The sequence below is a fragment of the Nothoprocta perdicaria genome, unplaced genomic scaffold, assembly GCF_003342845.1.
Source record: "Nothoprocta perdicaria isolate Ctin4 unplaced genomic scaffold, notPer1 scaffold_27, whole genome shotgun sequence".
NCBI lineage: Eukaryota > Metazoa > Chordata > Aves > Tinamiformes > Tinamidae > Nothoprocta > Nothoprocta perdicaria.
This window is the reverse complement of record NW_020455499.1, coordinates 1555346-1577371: the sequence shown is the minus strand read 5'-3', so window position 1 is coordinate 1577371 and position 22026 is coordinate 1555346. Positions and strand designations below refer to the sequence as shown.

Genomic DNA, 22026 nt, shown 5'->3' with positions numbered 1-22026 from the left:
ATTCAATYCTGATGGAGATCTCAGGGTGTGAGGGCAATATGAATATTAAAAACGAAGATATCTGAAGAATGATAGGTGATAATTAAATCATAGATGGTAAGATCAGAAAAGAATTCTCAGGTTATCTAGGGCATGTAACAAGCAAGATGTTTTCCCTACGTCAGACCTACTGGCACCTTATCTAATCTGTTCCTAAATGAATGCACAGTTGTACACGACTTTAATTCAGTTGCAACATCATATACAAATTGATGCAAATATCAGAGGCAAACCTTTCCCCTGAAACGATGAATCATGCTAAAACCTGCAGGTTTACTTTAGCAAAAGAGATAGGAATGTTCTTATCACCTCAAAAGAAACATTAAAGGCCAGAGTCCAACTTTTTTCTTACTAATTGCAAGTTTGAAATACTAAGTATTCCCTGGAAAAATTACAGTTGAGAGATGCTCCAGGTACACCTGGAATTAGATGATAGCTGTGGTGGAGTATTTTCACAAAAGGGTTGATCAAGGTACACACAGAAGGTACAACATGTTCTGATCTTAGCCATATATTAATTATGACTTTTCTTGCTAAGAGAGATGCTATCGCACTGGTCAAAGTAATATTGCAATGTGGCACTCAAATGTWTTTTTTTCCTTATGTTTTTCTTTAGAAATCCCAGACAACGCCATTCGCATTAAATCCATAAAGAATCTCGTAAAAAAGCTCCCTAGACCAAACTACGAGACAATGAAAATCCTCTTTGAACATCTAAAAAAGTAAGTGAAACTGGAGTACTAAAATACTGCTAATTTTAAAAGCACTTCCAAGTGTGGTGTCCAAATCCTATTGGAAATGTAATCCAAAATACCAAAAATAATTACGTTCTTTGACAAAACTAAATATGATTTTTGGTATCTATGTACATCCTATTTCACCTCAAGAGTCAGAGTGTCTAAGTGAAAGCATTAATTTTTCCTCTATTAGAAAATGAAACAGTAAGTTTCTTTGTGTGCTTTTAGACCCGGGTATTGGTTAAGAACAGGTAAATTGAATTGAACAAATACAACATGTTCCAGTGCATGTCTGACTTCAACTGCTCCTGCAACTAGCTAGGAAAAGCTAGGAAAGACTCCAAGCAGTGAAGTCTGTGCCAATAAAGAACATCTAGGAAATAAGACTGGGAGATCTGGGAGGGCACCTTTGCTTTCCTAATGTTTCTGAAATACAAGGCAGGAGAGGTGACACAGATTTTGTTCTACAAAAAGGCCATCGTGATGTTCCACCTGTTGTCATCGCTCCATGGTTTCTACACTCACCGCGCACAGTTGGTAGATGTTGGCTCACAAAAAAACCTCACATYTCATGTTCACGTTGGGCTTTCTGCTCTTGTTCCTGGCATTAGCTGCAAAAAATAGGCCAAAAGTAGGCCAAAAGATTGTTCTAAAGCAGACCTGTGGCTGTTTTATTTGCAAAACGACCAGGCAACAGTAAGGGACCAGAGGACAGGGGCATCCAGAGGGCAGGATCTGGTTCCTCCTCTCCTTGCTGTGCTGATGGAGGGGCTAACCACTGCCATTCTGCACAGCCACTTCTCAGCCAAATTACCCTTAAAATTGAAAGGACTAAGTAGTATCTAGGGCCCCATGCAGCCTCTGTACACAGAGGAGTATTTCATCCCGGGAATGATACATTGACCCCAGTGAATGAATAATAATGACTCCCAGTAAAAGACTGCTCCCAGCCCACAATGAATGATGCCTTTATGCTGACCATTCCAGCAGCATTCTCCTGAAATATATATATATATATATATATAATGGATGTAGATCCTTTATCTTCTTGCACAACTGCCAGGAACTACAAAATGAAGCGTATGTATCGCGGTGGGAATGTCCCCATTTAATTAGCATGGAAGGATTTTAAACAGTCTATAAAATGACTGAGTTTGGCCTTGAAGAAAACCGTTTTCCCATGTGTTCATCTGATGTTCCCTGTGATACATCCTCTCCTTCAGAAGGTTGTCTAGAGAAGGAAAATAATGGCTTACTGTCAATGGAAGAATAATAAGGGAAATTATTTCCTGGGAAGAACCCTCATGCAAGAAGCAGGTACATGCTGTCTAAATAGATATGCCATATATAAAACCAACTTCATTGTACGTGGCATTGATCCTAACCTGCAGAAACTTTTGTTACCATGTCTTAAGGGAATGGCATCAGGTATACCCGATAAATCTTTGATCTTAGAGTTAAATCACTTGATGGAGACTCGGGAGACCTGGGTTCAGTTCTTGGTTTTGACCGGATGTTCTGTATGACCTTGGCTAAATCATTTAATCTCTCCATGCCTTGGCTCCCTGTTTACAAAATGCTTCCTTTGTCTGCCTTGTCTATTTAAGGCATAATCACTTCAGGACAGCAATAGTTTCCTGCTGTGTATGTATAGAATAACTGACAAAACTGGACCAAGACTAGGCCTTGAGGGGGGAAAATAAAAACGAAAATACAAATAATTAAGTAGCAATACTTAATATGAGTACATATCTAGACGTGCATATGAGTACAATATCTAGATATGCTTATGCTAGGGTCGCTGCAGAAATATGGTGAAGGAAGAGGTATATTGAAGTGATGCAGTAGCGTGAGGATGGAAGAGATGGTATTTGGGTCATCTTGGAGAGCTGAGGGTTATGGAAGCAACCGGTCGTCTGAGTGTCTCTGGAGGAAGTCAACCTTCTGTGTCATGCAAACACATCCTCTGGGAAGGAAGGGATTATCCTCCGAGCCCATAACATCCAAAACTTGAGAAGATTAGCATGTTCTCACGAACTTGTCAAGAGGGGGAAAAATAAAGGCCAGACCGAATGGGCAGTCCAAATAGGTGGGGATGAAATAACAGTATGTGAGATTCACTCCAATGGATCCTTCAAAGGAAACCTGGGCAAAGCACTTGGTGGAAAAGCCTGGCAGAAAGCCCTGGCAGCAACCACAGCAGCGGGGATTAACACTGAGATCTTACCTGTGCCATACACCTTCCTTAAATCAAGCCCAAGGATGCTGCAAGGAGTCAATGTTGTTTACAAAGCCCATGGAAGAGGTATTAAAAGCAAAGCTTGGGCTCACGGCACCTGCGCTTTTAAGGATTTTATATTTGTATTTGATGAAAAAAACCCTGTCCCCCTACTCATCTTTGCATGAAATGTATTCAACTACAAACATAATGCATGAGCAAAAGAGACAAAATATACAGCTGAATAGACATATCACATAGCTCCTTCCAGTCTAACATCATAACAAATTGCTTTATATTGAAAATTGTTTTATATCTTCACACCGAAAATTGTYGAGCACAATGACTATTAGGTTTTTCATACTTCCCAGGATGAGCAAACCAAGCATATATTTTACACATAAAAGAAAAAAACAGTCTGAGTAGGGACTTTTCCAAATAAATAGCTACAGAAAACAGCCTATCCTACTTGAGTGTGTTTAGAGAGCCTTACTTGCTGTATATACCCCCTGTATTTATGTTTTTTGYGTTTGGGAAAACAGGGCCCCAGGTCCTCAGCTCCTTCCAGCTGCTTATTTACATGGGAATTTTACGCCCAGCCAGGGCAGGCAAATCCCAAAGAGGACATAAACCTGCTGTATCCTGCAGACCTTGGTCTGCAAGGGTGCAAGGACAACAAATGATGCCAAAAAGCGCCTTCCCTGCCCCATGGAGCCAACTCCTTCCCATCCACCTTCCAACCCAAGGAAGGGGCTCACTCTCCTGCTCAAATTCTTGATGATCACTGCTCGTCTCCATTGCCCTGGGAATAAGCTGCTCATCCAGAGCTGTTTATCTGACACAGACCTGCTGACGTGGAGGGAAAACGGGAAAACACTGTCAAAGGGTGGCATGTTGCAATGCTAAAACGCCTGCAAAGTTTTACTTTATTTTTTTTTTTTAAGTTGATGGAGGAGAGATGGAGCAAACATATGTGATTTTCACATCCTAAACTACGTGTCATATCAGCGGCTTCAGGCAGCCAGGCAGCCTTACATATTAAGCCTATGCTTAGGAGAACCCTCTTTTTTTTTTTTTTTTTTTTTTTTTTTTGCAAAGCAGAGAAACAGATTATATTAAGAACTACACAAGTATTTTTAAAAGAAAAGAAGTATATATACATTTAAATGAGAAAACAGCCCCAACAGAAGTGCCATAAGACTGATTTCAGAATCACAGAATATTTAAGGTTGGAAGGGACCTCTASAGATCATCTAGTCCAACCTTCCTGCTCAAGCAGGCACACCTASAGCATGTGGCACAGGGTGGCATCCAGGCGGGTTTTGAAGACCTCCAGAGTAGGAGACTCCACAACCTCCCTGGGCAGCCTGTTCCACTGCTCTGTYACCCTAACAGTAAAGAAGTTGCTCCTCACCTGGAGACAGAACTTCTTGTGCTTCAGTTTGTGGCCATTACCCCTTGTCCTATCGCTGGCCACCAGTGAGAACAGCCTGTCCCCTTCCTCCCTGCATTCTCCCTTCCTGAACTTGTACATATTAATCATATCCCCTCTGAGCCGTCTCTTCTCCAGAGAAAAAAGGCCCAGCTCACTCAGCCTCTCTTCATACGAGAGATGTTCCAKTCCCTTAATCATCCTGGTTGCCCTTCTCTGGACCCTCTCMAGAAGCTCCACRTCCCTSCTATACTGGGGTGCCCAGAACTGAACACAGTACTCCAGGTGCGGCCTCACCAGCGCTGAGTAGAGGGGCAGAATCACCTCCCTTGACCTGCTGGCAACACTCCTCCTGATGCAGGCCAGGATCCCATTGGCCTTCTTGGCCACGAGGGCACACTGCTCACTCATGGTTAACTTGGTGTCAACCAGGACTCCCAGGTCCCTCTCCGTGGAGCTGATTTCTCTTCAGCAAACCTCAGAAATCCMATGGGAGACCAAAGTTTTCATCGAGAAAAGCATCCAAGTTCAGGAATGCTCATAAACCCCTAAATCCTTAACTGAAAGCACTAGGAATTAAGAATATATGCTCAAATGATTAACTGAATTAGAGCCTTTCATAGACCTGAGCTGTTCTAACTCCTAAGCAGTGACAGGGAGGACTATAAACCTATTCCTGCGAATTTTGGATTTGCTGGATGCATCCACTCCCCTYTCTCTGTGACAAACACTTAAAAAATTACATGAAGAGCAGGGCAAGTATATATCAAGACACGCTCTTGCACACAAGCTTTACACTATTTGGACTATATAAAAGTTTTAGAGAGAAGCTGGCCCCAAACCAACACTTGTCCCATTCAGCTGAGCTGCGTCATGCTTGTTTTGGGGCACGAAAGAAGGAATTAAACCCATTTGTGGCCACTGAAGTACACTCATTTCTCCCCCTATCAGACCGCCAAGATGTGTGCATGAGTTAGGATTGTTAATAGTTATTGGATTAAAGGAAGAAATTAAACCCGAGTGCCCTAGAGCACCTCGATGTGTTTACCCCATGCTCACTTTGGTCCATGCACTTGTTGGGTTTGCAGCCACACCTGATCCCTCTTGCTGTGGAATAAGAGTTTTCAAGGCTCACCTTGGATACCTTCCAGCTCAGCAGGTTCAAAGCCAACAAAGACGAGGAATTAAAGCTGCATTTCCACCTGTGCTTAGATGCACTTTCTGATTGCATGCCATATTTAAAAATCCAAACCCTGATTTTCATAAGAATTGGGCAAATTCAGCACTACGGAGTTCCAAAATGCACTGCAGTGGTGCAGCAGAAAATAGCAGAACCATAAATACAGTTAACTTAGTTTCAATATAAATATTCATGATATGGCCATGTGGCTGCAGGGGACTGCTGTGCTGGGTGCAGGACACAAACCTGAGCAGATCAGTCACTATTTTCAAACTTGGCTACTGTTCCTTCCATATTACTCAATATCAAACCATCTCAAAAAGCATTTCAGCCCTTAATTAAATCTCATAACTGGTTTTTCAGGTCAGTAAGTTTTATTATCCAGGCTGTGTGGATGGAGAAAGTGGGTGCCACTCTGTGCTGGGCAGGCCACGGGCAGCGCATCCCGGGGAGGCYGCTCACGCTGCAGACCCAGCTGCTAATGGGGACCATGTGAGCGCCCTGCCTCTGCTCTGCACCCACACGAGTTTTAGGAAAATATTACTGGGGAGGTTAATTTATGTGATTTTGCAACCTCTTAGTTTTGCTGCGGGTTAGTGCTCTTTTCAGCTCGATATTTTTTTCTTWTTGGTGGTGAAAATTAAGAATGCTCAACTCATTACAAAAGTTTTGCATTTTTTTTTTTTGCTTGCCACCCCCCCTCCTTTTTTATTCTTGACCATTTTCATTTTTCTAACTAAAGATATGGGATATTTTTTTCTCGGAATAAAGCTGTAAAATGACTAAAAGAATTGAAGTTTCTTAAGATATTCATTGAAACTTAGAAAAAAAAAAGCTTTAATGCCAAAATGTCAGTGTTCTGTGCAAAATAATTAATATAACACAATAGGATCTATTCTACTATCGATTGAAAGGGAATTTATGCAGGTAATTCATTAAGGCTAGTGGGTGTTTGACATGTAAATCCCCTGGCACTTTGATGGGAAAACAGACCCTGATGATTTGATTTTTATTTTTTTTTATAAGCTATGAAATACTTGATTTTCAGTGACAAATAGTAAATATATACATATGTATATGTATATATGTATACAAATATATATATGTATTTGTACACATGTACATATGTATGGCCAACTAGAGCAATGGATGACCCTGCTTTGGGAGACTTCTGAAATGACATTTACATCAAATCATTTTTCACACATTGCAAAAGACGCAACAATCATTTCAATCACTGTGCTAAGAGAATCAATTTTTTCTTTCTTTTTTTTTTTTTTCCCTCCTTTCAGAGAGTGACATTTTGCATTCCAACATTTCCAGGTTATCACCTTCATACATCTCTTTTTGTGGTCAAGTGCATGATTAGTACTTCTTACAGGATATTGGCCATTTTCTTAAGGAGAGCTACAAATTCATGTAAAAAAAAGAAAAAAAAAAAAAAAAAAAAAAAAAAAAGCTAAATGAAGAGCAAATCTGTGGACTGGAATGCACCCTACTTGTAATAGGAACAAAAAGCTGGCAATGAAATATAAACCTAAATCACAGCAGAATGACCTACTTTAAGGCATTTGCCAAAGAGACAGTGTTTTAGACAGCTCCTCTGAAGTAGCGTCTTTATGTCTATGCCATCTGCAGATTTATTATTGTGCTTTTAGAAAAAAAAATAAAAAGGGGGGAAAAAGGAAAAAAAAARAAAAAAGAAAAGAAAAAGAAAGGAAAGAAAATCCTACAACATGCCCGAACAAAACTAAGCTTCATCTATAGGAAAGACTCCAGTGCTGTGGGCACCACACCCGCACCTACTGATGTGGTCCAAGTTCTTTCTTGAGAGGCACCTAATTAAGAAACCCTGACTCATTTACATGGATACGTTTGATCTAAATTACACTCCAAACCACACCAAATTAGGAGCATCTGTGAATGTGAAGTGTTTGTTCCCAGTGCCTGGTAGAACGGGGCCAGTTCTGGACGACACATGTTCAAGTGACGAAAAATATTTCAGATGTAACATACTTTTGAGAGCCACTTTTCCACTAATAATTCATAATGAGTTAAACCAGTATCTCTGCTCAAACAATCATTTCAGGCTGTGCAGAAAATGCCATTTTATTTTTAATATGCGGAGAGAGGAAAAAAAGAAAATAAAATAGGTGGGCAACCACCTCGGTTGCTTGATGTCCCTAAAAGGGACTCGAGTGCAACCATTAGCAGCAATTCAGAAATGTAGAGTGTGTATCTTATCACATATACATTGCTCCTGAAGTCTAGACTAAAGGGAGATTATACCTTTCACAAACAGGATCTTCTAGTTGAAGTCCTGAGCATTGATTTGATGAGGATATTGCACATAATATTAATAATACCTGCAATATTATTTATAATATCTCTCGCTGAGGARGGTGAGTGGAGGAGGCTCCAGAAACCACTGGTTGCTATTTTGCTGCCTTGCTGTATGCACTGGCAAACTCAAGAAATAGCCTCTATCTTGCTCTAATTTAAGCGCCAGGGAGTGCAAATCCGAATTCCACGCTGCGTTTGCAATTCCCAGGATGCTCGCGCAGCTTGGCACAACCGTAGGATTTGGCCCATGGTGTTTGGCAGCAACCTTTTATTCTTCCCCTCTTTTATGCTTTGTGAATMGTCAAAGTTACATAATACCAGTGACAATTTGTTTATGGCAAGCATTTCAGTCACTGTTTTATGATTACATTCAAACTTTAAGCCACATTTTGACATCTAAGGATCCTCTTGTGTTCTCATATATTATATACAATGAAGGCTTGTGTTCCAGTAAGGGTAGAGCGGGGGGAGGAACTTTATAAATAACATGACTCCTTTTGTCTGAGGAGATTTTAATACATTTGTCTGATCTACTGTTTTTGCAGTAGCCAGAATATAATTTGAATATATTAATATTTTCAGCAACTGTGCTCAGGGAGCCCAGTTAATAACTTATGCATGGATATATAGATACACTTCAGACGGAGGTAATGTTTTTAGCCCTTCTGTTGGTAATACTTAGCGAGGCACAATGAAAGAGCCTGTTCTTTCCTCCCCTTTGTTGTGGGCATGCATTGTGGTGGTATGGAGCCAGGGTTCTTTCTGTTGTCTACACAGCCTGGATTCAATAAGCAGTTATATATGCATATTATGACAATGTGGTCAAGGAAACCAGATTTTCTTACTATACCTTCATGTGCCTGTACACTATAAAATCTGGTATTTATTTTTCTTGTCCTCATTCAATATGTTAACAAAATCATAATTTGATACAGGTTATGTTCACTTTATAATTAAAATTATAGAGTTAGATGAAAATACAGCAAGATGTTGCTGGATGGAAAATATTTATCTTTTCATACATTAGGCATTATGGCACACTGTAAAAGCATAAATCTGTGGAATGGCTATTGCTAGCCAAGCGGGTGATATTTGCCTCCTCTCCTGGGCCACAAGATGCAACTAGTTTTCTCCTTCAGCAGCTTCAGCCCTGCCACCAGACGGCATTGCTACCATCCCTGCCYGCTCTGCATCAACATGCGTTTGCTCTTCTCATCTATAAGGAGCAGCTCACAGCAACCATATTCTCTATATATTCTCTAGTAATCAAGATTAAGGGTTTTTTTTAACTTCTGAAGTATTTGTGTAGGATGAGCTCCTATAAGAACACATTTCAAAGTAATTATCACTATTTTAATCACCCCAAATAATCTTCATCAAAACAGAATTGAGTATGGCTTTTATATTTCTTATCCAAGCATCACCAGCTAAAAAAAAAAAAAAAAAGTTATTTAGGTTGTTGGTTAACTTCAGCAAGCTTTCTAAAAATTATGTTCTAGTCTAGAAGGATCATAATCTATCAGCTGATATATCAAGAGTCTATTGCCTTGGTGAAAGGGATGTTGCGGATACATGTCCTCTCAAGATTAAAAGAGAAGGCCAAAAATATCCTTTTTTAAAAATAGCCTGACCTCATATTCCAAAAAGATGTTAGATTCCCCACAAAATGATTGATGCACTTCAGTGAATGAACAGTGAAATGCCATTCAATTCCCCCACTACAGCTGGGCTACCCCAAGACTTCCTGCTCTCTTGGCTGTATTGCAGAGATTTCCACATACAGCGATCCCGGCTTGTCAGCATCCATCCCGAGTATTGTTACCCTTTGCCATGGAGATGAGCCAAGAAAAGTCTTTTACGACTTTTTACCGTGTTCTTTCATTTTAATGGGTCTCAACAATCCCTATCTTATAACTCTCCTAACACCTTAGCGGACAAAGTGCAAACCTTTTACACCAAATGTGTTCCCTGTGTCAGCACTAGACTCAGCGACACCAAAGGACCTGAGGGTATCACTTCATCTGTCTTGAAACTATTCCAGCTCTCCAGGTCATTGCCATCAACTGACAAGTCCAGTCGTTCAACAAACACTTCCAGCAATCTTAGAGACTCCAGCGCACAGCCCTATAGCACTTTCCAGTAGGTCAAAATTACTATGAACATCAGTTGCCTTTATTGAATTTTCAGGTCCAGAGGGGTTTCCAGTAGGGTCATGGCAGCAGTAGTAGCCAGCTGAAGACCACCTCCTAGAAAAACTGTCCTGTCGAATATGACTTTATATTTTGAATCTCATCTGACCACTGTGGCAAGGAACTGCATAATCTTTTTGGTATACATGATAACATGTTACCATACAACTCCTTATATCAAAGTGTGTTCATATAACCTTGCATCCTGAAACCACACCATTTGCTTCATAAGGACGCGCTCTCTCACCTTGTWAATCCTTTTCTAGCCATTCTCATTTCCTGCTGTAGGGTAAGATACATTCAACATCTACAAAACGATATTCTGAAATTCGTCTCATCTTAGGGCCAGGTAATGTAGAGTCAGGGTCATCTAGACCTCAAGGCAGTAAAAAGACATATCCACGGTATTTCAGCTTCATCTCTAAGAACCTCCTGCCTGAACATAACACAACAAGCAAGGCAATGTGGGGAGAGACCTTTTTGGCCTGAGTTTACTGGGCCAGTATGATGACTGCTTCTCTGCAACTCTGCTGGGTGTATTGAGTCATTTTATTTAAATTATGAGTGAGAGGTAAAAAATATATAACTCCTGGGTGAGGCTGGCCTGCCTGTATAGAGAACTAAAGCAAAGTGTCTAAGGCAGTTAGTCCACTCATCTGAAACCATCACACGTGTGGATGGGCATTTGACTTAAAAAGGAACTAATGAGAAAATCCAGAGCCATTTTTGAGCTAGCAAATACTATGGGACTTGCAATACTACAAAGGGTGCATCTTAGAAAGAGACAATATATGGAAAATCATCCACTCCAGGCAGTTCGTGCATTTAGTGCAATGGACTATGCACGTGCATAAAAAATAAACATCAAGCTAAGGTGAGTGGACAAGACAGACAAAGTGTAAGTAGAAAAGACAATGCTGACATAGTAAATTCATTGCTCAAGGGCAAGTAAAATGTAAATAAGTTTAAAGAAATCAAAGACTCGTGGCACATACTCACTAGTGCATTTAAGAGATACATTCATCCTACTCATGTTCAATATCAGTGCTGAAGCAATTGTGATGCTGGGAGGCATGTTAAAGCATCTTTCAAATCTGATACAAATGCAATGCATATATATTGCACTAGTAGCTTGTGGAGAGCTCTGAAGTAAACCTGAAAGAGTAGGAATCCAGGCTGAGGTCAGATCCCATACAAAATGATCTCTTTCGGGCAGGCCAATGCACAAAGACTTTAATTATAATCAACAAGATGGTGGCAACAGAGGTGAAAGTATGTAGATTTTACATGGGGGCATATCAATAGGTCAATATTCAGAGCTTTTTCAGGACTCAAAAGGATTTTAAATGAAACAAATTATGAAATAATTGCATATTTTGGACCCCACAGAAAAGGAAAACATTGCTGAGAGTTTGTTATCTCATTTCTGTAGAATTCTTTGCCATGTTCACTTATTTCAATACCAAAAAGCACCGTTTGTCTCACAAAACAGAATAATCTATTCACGATACTGCACAAAACCAATGTATTGGTAACAAAATACAACCAAGTTTTTAATGAGAGGTTCTAGACTCACTGGAACAGATACATTTCCAAACAGGTTCTCTGAAGTTCATCGTCCCCATAGGATAATTCTAAACAATCACCACTTTTATGCATTATGGCAGAGGGTAAACCTGTCATATCCAGGGCTGAGTTTATTTGCTGTCAGCTGGATTACAAAAAGGGCTATAATTGAAGATTGCAAGAGTTWGTATATTGAATATAGTCAAAAAGCAGTAATTCCACTTAGTAAAGGTAGAATTCACCCAAACTGAGAAAACTAAGCTTATACGAGGTGAAATTCTGACTCCATTCTGGCTCTCAGTCAATGGAAATTTTGCCGGTGACTTTGACATTAATCAGAATTTCACTCACTGTCAAGAGAGATGCTGCAAAAGGTGTGATGGAGTGAAAGCAAAGTTAAAATAAATGTTAACCTGGGGGAGGCGAGTGTCCAAAATACGTTTTTTGAGCATGGACTGCTGTCCAACTCAGTATTTGCTTGATATAGCAATGTAGACAGCCCTTTTGGGATTGAAAAAAAAAAAAAAAAAAAAAAAAAAGGATTGTTTAAACTAGATATGTAGACCACATCTAGATCTGCAATAACAGTTGAGTCCTTGTGGAAGAATGGCATGGCCATGACTGCTAAAGTTCATGGTGTCCATTGTCCTTGCTAGGGACATCTGGATCTCCTTGCATATCATGGGGTGTCATTTGCAAGAAACAGTTTTAGAAAACCATAACAAGCTGGTGCCAGTGCTGACACCCTCCTTGYTGGGCTGCCAGGGAGCCAGAGACCTTGAGCAGGGCCACATGTCCCATCTCAGCCATCTCCCTCCCGGAAAGCCCTGCTTTTGGAAGAGGGGGAGAGATTACGAGAAGAAAGACCATAATACCAGTTTACAGCAAGGCAGCAAGCTTGCTAGGAGGAGGATTATATTGTTTTCTTGAGTCTCATCATCTTTCTTTTTCTCTCACCAGTAAATCTGAACCAAAGCATTCCATTTCTGTGTCTCTCTGAGCCAGGTGGCATGGGCTTTCCTGTATGCTTTCCATATGCCCTCTCTTTTGGGTTTCGTTGGAAAGAGTGGCSTCTTTCACTGAATTAGAGAAAGGGCTGAGTTAGCATGAGAATTTATGGCTTTAGTGTTAGCCATGTAGTTTTGTCTGACCATCACTAAGCACATCAAACCCTCAATGTCCTCATCAGAGAAACGCAGTTAATATACCATTAATCTACCTTTGTTAAGAGCCTTTCAGCTTTACAGAGGGGTACCAAATATTAAGACAAAGGCAAGAGGATAATGAGGAAATGCATTTTTTTCCCTCACTGACCTAATTTCTAACCTCACTCTAAAAACCTTCCATAGATTTCAATTATGCTTAATCTACAGCTAAGCTCGCAAATCTAGCAAACCTAAGGGCTGCCTTTAAGTGAATTTTCTCGCCTGCCACATTCCCTCTGGCTCCTTAAGCTACAAGTTAGAAGTTTATCACAAACCCGGCTGTAAAGTTGTGTTTCTGTAGGCAGCATGGAGCCCTGTACGAGTRCATGGAGCGTGTGAGTTCAGACCTTACCTTGCTCGCACAGAGCGCTCGCCACGAAACAATCGCAGCCCTTTTCTCATCAGCCATAGCCAGAGGCGGTAATAAGGGTGAAGGATATCTATCATGAAAAGTCCAGTGTCAATGTGTTCCCCCAATTTATTTACTGACCTTCAATGCAACAGCCATACTCCTGACCCTCATGAGATGAAGCCTAAGGGGAAATGGCACTGAGCACCAATTCCATATCCTGTTGTTCTGTGGTCTAAATTAAGTGCTAATTAATTACCACTGGCATCTTTGGCATTGCCTGTCAAATTGGATTTAGGATATCCTTTCACTGTTTAAACAAATAGCCCTGCATCTAACACTAAAATCCCAAGTGTTAATATTTTCTTTACTTTTAAATTCTTACTTAAAAATTCAGCAAATACATCTGTGGGCATTGCAGGTAGAATTCAAAGAAACAGGAATTGATATTGTCAATTTTGATTAATAGTCCTTCATTAATAAACATCCTGTTATTCAGTTTCCACCTGCAGTTGCTGATGTTGCCTGGAATCAATTAACTCATATAATTTGATTTATTTTACAAAGACATTTTTGGATGTGGTGTGCTGATGATAAAGGTTCTATATTTATGATTCTTGATTTAGGAGAGATTTTTACTAACTGCTTTTTCTTTTTAACATTACAAGGAAATGTAGCTTAAGGCATTCTTGGATTAAAAAGAAATTAAAGCAATTTAAAAAGTTAAATCTTTATATTCACGCAAAACTATCTGTTGCCTTCTGAGACACACAGACCATAAAAGCATCTAGATGCAGGACCTCTGACAGGTTGAGCTTTACAATAAGCTAGCTGTTCTGCAAAAAAAAAAAATATCAGAAATAGAATTTAAAAGAAAAGTCACAGCAGAAGATACACCACCAGCCAAAAATACAGTAAAGGGGCCTGTACATTATATCTCAGTCTGAACGTATATTATTTTATATAGTATCACACTGCCTTTATCACTGTACTCTCAACCACCGCTCAGAAGCGCATTAGCATCTGCCTAACATCTGTCACGGGTGGTTTTGCTCCCTCCCGTGCTCTCCCTAAGGAAAGAATTGTGTTTGCCGTGGCAGTGTGGCTTCTGAGAGGGATTTGCTGTTGTTTGAGATAGATATATGTACTGCTACGAGGCAGCAAGAGAAGGCAAAAAAAATGAATGCCTTGTGCTCGGAGCTGTAGCCAGAAGCCTGTGATGCTCTTGCTGGAAGTTCATGGCCTTCAGCTGACTCCTGAGAAGCGCCGGTCCCCAAATAGACAAACTTCAGACTCGAGGAGAAATGTCCACAGTGATAACATGGATTACCCATATCTCCTCCTCCCTCCGGTCTCATGCACATTAATCAGAACCAGTTTGTGCTCGGTCGCCAAAAAGAAAAGAAAATTAGGACCCAGAACAAATTTAGAACATGATGTGCTGGTCGTCACTAAGTGGGAAACAAGAGGCCTGGACTTTGCAGGTCACCCGAGCCAGAGACAAATGAGTCGTTCATTCACCCGCCCGGAGGAAGCAAATGGGTCACGTCTTGCCCAGCGCGCAGCAGTCCTGCCCAGGGGAAAAGTGGGTCAGCTGGGAGGGAGCTTCAGCAAAAATGCAGCCCTAGACCCGTGAGATGGTAGAATTTTGGAGGGTAAACTGGCCATTTGCTTTTAAAACATCTGCCATTTATGTTATGTTGTGCATTGCAATAGTTTGTGGTTTGTATTTGGTGGCCATATGCAGTTACTGGGGACTTCTTGCGTGATCACCATGTCAGGATGTATCACTCACATGGGCCTGGGGAGGCTTAGCGACCAAACCTTTCCTATGTCCAAACCTCAAAAACACTGGCCTGCCGATCGCAATGTTCCTCCCAGGAATAGAACATCCAAATTTTATGCCCTGCTCCTGAAGAGGCTCAAACTCACATCTCCTAACTCTGATGAGAGTATTGCCCCGTTCCTCCTACTCAAACACTAGGCTAGGTGGGGTGGAGGGACTCTTGGACCTCCTACAGGTGCTGTGCAATGTCCAGCTGCGATGAGCTGTGGGACTTCCTAACATGAATGCCTCATTTGTACTCAGTGCATCTGTTAGAAAGGCAATACCAGATCTGTGTTCTGTTCCCAGAGCTGTCTTTGTTCTTGGCAAGATATAACTATCGATTAACACACAACTGGAGTGGCCCTGACCTGGGCTTCCCGTGATTTGAGATCACCCAAAGGGGCTACACAAGCGGAGATGTGAAGGATGCACAGCTTTCAGACCATCTTGGGCAAAGGATGGGCACCAGACCATCCTGCCACCTGGAGATGCCAGCAGGAATGGAAGATATAGTCCAGCTCTGGTTGTGCAGGAGAATAAGCAGGACTCTTCAAAAACACATTCTTGAACCCAATATTCTTCCTCAGTCCCTCTAGACACATCTCTGTTTTTAAATCTTGGCCTCAGTCACCTGCAGAATGAAGACTATCTCTGCAAGACTGTAACTCTGTGAGGTGTTTGCAATATAGGAAGTCCCAGAGATGGCAAAAGTTCATGTATTGGTGAAAAGATTTTATTCTGAACTGCTGCCCTGTTAAACCGGGGTATGACAGAATAAATGCCTTTCTGCAGCTTTCCACAGGCTTCTCAGCCAACTATGAACTGATCTTCAGACTAGCTGAGCTATTTCCATTTCAGGCCAGACTCCAAGGCAGCTCGTCCAGGGAAGAACTTTTGCTGCAAGATATGCAAGGGGATTCCCTGAGGAAGCCCATTCTCCATTGTGTCCTTGTCAGCTGTCCAGTTACTATATATAGTGTCCAACGGTCCGCTTTAAAGGCTCGTCTGTAGGAGAAGGCAGCATCAAATGCTCTTTCTTGTGTCCCAGAGCAACTGAAGAGAAGGGATTTTTTTTTTTTTTCCCAAAGAATTGTAATAAGAATCCACAGCTGCAGAGCACAGGAAGCCTATGGAGTTTCTGCAGGCCAGGAGCCATGGAGGCTATTTTCAGCTAAAGCAAGCTCTTAAGTATGTCTGAACTATCTCTGACCCCTCTCTTAACATATCATACACCACGACCTGATTTCTCTGTTACCAGTCTCAGATAACTATTGTTTTGAATTCAACACTTGGAATTTAAACCGGAATGTAAAGCGCCCTAATATTTTACCTTGGCAAAAGGAAGTAGCTTTAAGCGGTATTAATCATTTTTGGATATTTCCTGTGTCCACTGAATTATATATATTCATTGCAGAACAAACCACAYGGTGCTTTTCAGAAAGGGCCTATGTCATAGTATTTTGGACTGCCATCATAAGCACAAACCACCAGTCGCAGCTGCGACATCTGCACAGAGCCTCATGCACAGAGTTTGCTGTTTGGGTTTCACCAGCAGGACAGGGTCTTGACTGATAATGTTTGCAATTGCTTGGCTTCATCACCCACAAAGTGAGTACATAAATAATAATGAAGCTTAGCTTGCATTCATAACATATCAAGAATCACAATTCCCTACTAAATTYTAAATTTGTCCGTCTTGCAGTGCAATGGATTGAATAGTTAGTTGACATAGACCTTGCGGTATCAGGCTCGGGTACCACTGATGATGGATTTGGTGGTGCTCTGAGGAGGGAGTTAAATAGTGCCCTGGCCTTGTGCTGCATCTCCGTGTGGCGGGTGTTCTCAAAGCCAGACTTTGTAGTTCAAGTTATTCTTTTAGTACCAAAAGCCATTTAGGTCTTCATTAGAAAAAGAAAAAAAAAAAAAAAGGCTACTTAGCTGAACTGGAGTGAGTGGAGTGAGTTTACATTAGAAATGATGTTACCGCAATCTGCTGTATCTCAGAAAAGGATATAACTGGCCTCAAATGAAAAGGAAATACGTTCAGAAGAAACCTGATAGTTTATCTGTGCATCGTTTTGCACTTGGGCTCCCTTCCTAGTGCTGAAAAACTAGTCTGTAAGAGCCCTGCCAAAATGTGCTTATACACGCAGACATTATCACTTCGTAGGATGGTACGTTTTATTATCAGGTTATTTTCCAGTACATTTGGCACAGTTAAGGTAAGTATATTAACTTTACTTCCAAATAAAGGAAACAAAGTTGTGGCGAATGTCTCAGCCATTGTCAATGAGTTAGGAACTGACAGGAGGTCCAAGTAATCAACCCTGGCGGCGGCGCGGGGTTTTCCCCTGGGACATCTGCTCTGATCGCGCGATGGAGCTCACTGGCACGGATGCAGAATTGCTTTCAATAAAGATTTTATTTCAAGCTTGGATGATTTCTCCTCAAATGTCTTGTCACTAAAGCAAAGTATCTAATACTTTCTTTTTCTTTTTTTTTTTTTCTTTTATTTTTTTAAACTCCTGTAAATCAGCTTTTGGAAAGGAGTGTAGGGTTTTGAKCTGAGCGTTTTTCATCCCCACAGTCAAATGTTAGCGAGTTCACATTGGCTGGAAGTATCAAAGTCAGAAAACCAAAAACATTAAACCCATCCTGTAACTGTGCAGTGAACAGGTCTGTTGATAGTTCTGCATTTAAGGAGACTAAAGGCAGCAGCAAAGGCAGCTGAACCSTGCTCTTAAGCTAAAACACCACATTTGCATATGCCTGACTGTGTATAGGAAACAGATATTAGCTAATTTGAGGATAATTATTGGCAGAGCGAATCAATGGAAGGTGCAGATGTTGACCCATTAAGCTAGGTTATAGGAACTTAGATATCGCTGCAGCCCGAGCATCCATCTGGATGAGCAGATCTGTGCCCAGCCATTGGTGCCATTTTCCAGGAAGGGCACAAATCTGCCAAAATGGATAGTCGTGAAACAAGATGCATGGGGAGAAGCCACTTCCCAGTGCTGTAGGGTTAGTTGTTAAGCCAAGAGGATGTGTTACTGATACATATGGCTCTTTATTCTCTTTTCTTGGGAGTTTTCTTTATTCCCATACATCTTTAGACCTCTTGGCCTCTTTTGGGGTCTTGGTTTCCATACCCTGGTTAGACAAAATATTGTGCATTCTCACCTCACCAGCATCTTGCACACCTACAGCTCTATGCACAATATTTTCTTTAACCAGCCCTTTCAAAAGGGCTTTTTCTCCCTAAATACACTGGTTTATCTCACTAGTATTTTCCACGTGGCAGGAACTTGAAAATGGTGAGAACCAGCATCACCACCAACACACTTTCTTCTCCTTGGTAGCTCACGTAGAGTAGAAACAAACGAAGAACATTTCCTAATACATCCTGTGACTGCAGACCAGCATGGCTTCCAAATGCCACAAATGATTGTAGTTTTATTTAGGAAGTTTGAAAATGGGGTTTTAAGTAGAAATGGGGAGCCAAACTCACCATACAGCGACCCTCTTTGCTGTGTGGTTGCCCTATGCTCAGCTACTTGCTTTCCAGCTTGCAGTTGCCTTGGTAACAGCCAAAGCATAAATTCAAAGTATTTTTGCTTATATATCTGCCATTGACACCARAGCCCTCCTATCAGGCACTTTTGCTGTTTTACAACATCATTCATTTCATTACTATTAATAATTAGATCTCTCTTTTCTGCCTATCTCCTAACTTGTAACCTTAAGGAACTTGAACAATCCTTTAGTTAGCAATTCAGCTCACTTTTGTGGGGAGAAAGACCCTTGCACGGCACAAGGCTCAAGAATTTCTTGACCAGATTCCAACATCTGCAGTGCTGGATTATAGATGGTTTCTAAAATAATCTTAAATTGATGGATCATTGCTCCTTTTATTTGAGCTTGACAAAAAGTAGCTCTGGCATTTCCTTTTGCTTTTTATGCTATAAACTGTATATCACTTTTTCTCCTCTTGCCAAAAAAAGAATGCTTCCCCATTTAGTAGGGATTTTCTCTTTGAACAAACAGATTTCCTTTAGGAGCTACAGTAATAATTTATATTGTATATAGTTGTTTTTGACCTTTTTTTTTTTTTTTTTTGTGGACAGATGAAAAAAAAAATCAATTAAAGAATTTCACTGGTAAATATTTGCCCTTTAAAAAGGTACACATTCCCAAAGTGGTAATTATTTTCTTCAGACTGAATTAAGTAATACTTAAAATTTCCCTTCATATAAGAATTCCTTCCTTCTTTCTCTGTAGTATTTTATTATGTATTTTACTATGGCTATTTAATTACTCAGACTTTCCTGAAAAGTAATCCTGTTGGCTTGGCTCGTAGTTTATTATTATGGTCACCAAAGAAAATACAGATGCCTGAATGTAAAAAAAAACCTCAAGGATTCAAATGAGATTTTATCACTGCAGTAATGAATTATTGCATTAGATGTAGAGCCCTTGGAGGCTCCTCCAAAAGTGGCATTTTGCACTCTCATGACAAAACGCTTTTAACTGCTAAAGATGTGCGACGCCCATCACACGCTCATGCAGTTACTTGGCAGGAAAACCACTAACTTTTATCGACTTTCTGAACTCCTAAGATAAGCCACGGTATGTTAATATTGCCGCGGAGGAAAGATAATTATTTTTTAATTTGTAATAAAGACGCTGTATTTTAAGAAACTAATAATTAAGCCAAGCTGATCAGTGCCATATGGAGAGTGTGCTGCGCAATGGACACCACGGGTAGGAGCAGAACTGCRGCAAAGCCTCCTATTTATACGCAAAGAAGAAACGGTATTTTTGTTGAAGGAATATGGCAAATGGCAAGATTGGCAGGAGTCCATCAGAAGCCACTCTTTGCTGCGTGACCCCCCAGCAAAAGGAGGGAAACCATCTCAGTTTTAAGCAATTGAACCCAAGATCCCTTATGAAATTTCTGTCCCTTGCAGGGCAGYTTGCTGTGACCTCAGCAACAGGTATAGGAAAGCAGAGATAGTTATAGGATGCTTTAAACTGCACCTGGATTTTTTATGGGCTTATGAGATTGATAAACAGGGAGTAAGGGGGTAAAAAAGCATGTACAGAACTTACCTTACAATATTCAAGTCTAAAACTAAGAGGTTAAGAAAACATCCATAAATCAAAACATTTACATATTAAAGTTACATTTGATTTGAGTGCCTTGGTAGCACCATGTAACTTGTCTATAAAATAAATATCTCTGTTTATTAGTTTCTCCGGCCTACAGTGTTTTATGTATTCTGGAGAGCAGAAGGGAATGGATTTCTGTCTAGTTTATACTTACCACTGCAGAGATTTAGGCAAAACTGTCTACCTAAACTACATCCATTAAACCTGCATTTTTCTCAGATCAGACTTCTCAGTTATTAGTGGCTGTTCTACTAGAATATTAATTCTTAATAGGTACACAAGCTCAACCTTTAACAACAATAATGTCCCTCTCATAATCTCATGGAAAATGAAGGCATCACAGATTTTAGTCCCTACAGTTATTTTCCAAATCAATCCATTTAAGATATATGGTCTAAGAAACTTTTAAGAAAATTTGAATCAGGATAAAGCATGCAAAATTCTTCACTTATATAAATTTCACAACCCATTTCAGAGTACACTATCTTTATTGGATTTCAGTTAGCAGAAGAAACGTGCTTCATACGAGCTTTTTATTAAAGGGCCCTTTTGCTTTTTGGACTGTTTCAGTCAGGGGAGACCATGCTAGGAGAAGCAGGAAGGCTTCTCCCAGGAGCCACCAAAGCTGGTGGCACCAAAATTATTCGATTCTCTCACCATGAAAGGCAAATATCATTTTCAAGATCTAACTGTACAAGCTCAGAAAATATTTCCATGAACAAGTATTACTTAGAGCAAGTAATAGCGTGTGGCCGCCCAATATGCAAAACCCAAAAGTCCAACTGTGGAGCTCACTCTGGTTCATGTCTTGCTGTCGGCAGCTGAATTTTCATCCATTGTCCATCATGTTGGAAGAAGTCATGCCTTCTTTCCTTCTTTTCTTTCTTTTTCATAACTTAACCAACTAAACATCACTGTTAAAGAAAACAGCAGAATATGTCTCTCCTGCACTTCAAATGCACCAGTGACTCCTTTGACATCCGTCTTTCTTTTTTCTTTTTTCTTTTTTTTTTTTAACCAATTCTTTCCTTTCGTCAACAGGATAGCAGCCAAGGAATCCGTGAATCTTATGTCAACACAGAGCTTAGGAATTGTGTTTGGACCAACACTCCTTAGACCTGAAAAGGAGACAGGGAACATGGCAGTCCACATGCTGTACCAAAATCAGATAGTTGAACTTATGTTGAGCGAGTACAGCAAGATCTTCGGCTCTGAGGAAGACTGACAGACAGGGCCTGTTATTGAAAAYGTTCACATCTGTCTTGATGTCTAATATTTTTACATTTCTGTAAACATATTTCTGAAATATTTCTTTTTCTTTCAAGTGACAGATGCCTCGTTTTGTGAAAACTTAATGATGATTTTGTGTTTAATTTTCAAACATTGGAATAAAAAATATTGTCAACATTTGCCTATATGTATTCTGCATTAACCCTTTGAGAGTTTCATTATGCTAACACTCCAAGTGTCAGTTTTTTTCAAGCTGAGCATACAGCATATGGCCAAAGACCATAGGAAATGCTGTTTACTAACATATGCAATGGCACAGAAAGACAAATAGGAACTGAGGGGATTTGTGGAAAGGGGATTAAAATATATAATAAAAGCTGTGAATTAAAACAGAGATATTGCATCATTTGTAGTTAATTTGACTAAGAATTACCTGTTCTCTTTGATATGTATTGGCAGTTAAATACACAATGAAGAACCAATTCCTCCATCTTAAGAGTTCCAAAAAAATTACATTTAATACTTCTAAATGATTTTT

The 22026-nt window shown here is 40.3% G+C and overlaps 1 protein-coding gene across 1 annotated transcript in view; it reads left to right on the top strand.

Annotated features, from left to right (window-relative positions):
* Window positions 1–21684, top strand: part of ARHGAP15 (Rho GTPase activating protein 15) — a 293000-nt gene extending 271316 nt beyond the window's left edge. The window contains exons 12-13 of the mRNA XM_026040886.1: window positions 656–761; window positions 21300–21684. Of these exons, the coding sequence (XP_025896671.1) occupies window positions 656–761; window positions 21300–21483 (290 nt within the window). The 3' untranslated portion in view covers window positions 21484–21684. The remainder of the gene's footprint in view (window positions 1–655; window positions 762–21299) is intronic.
* Window positions 21685–22026: the final 342 nt, after the last annotated feature.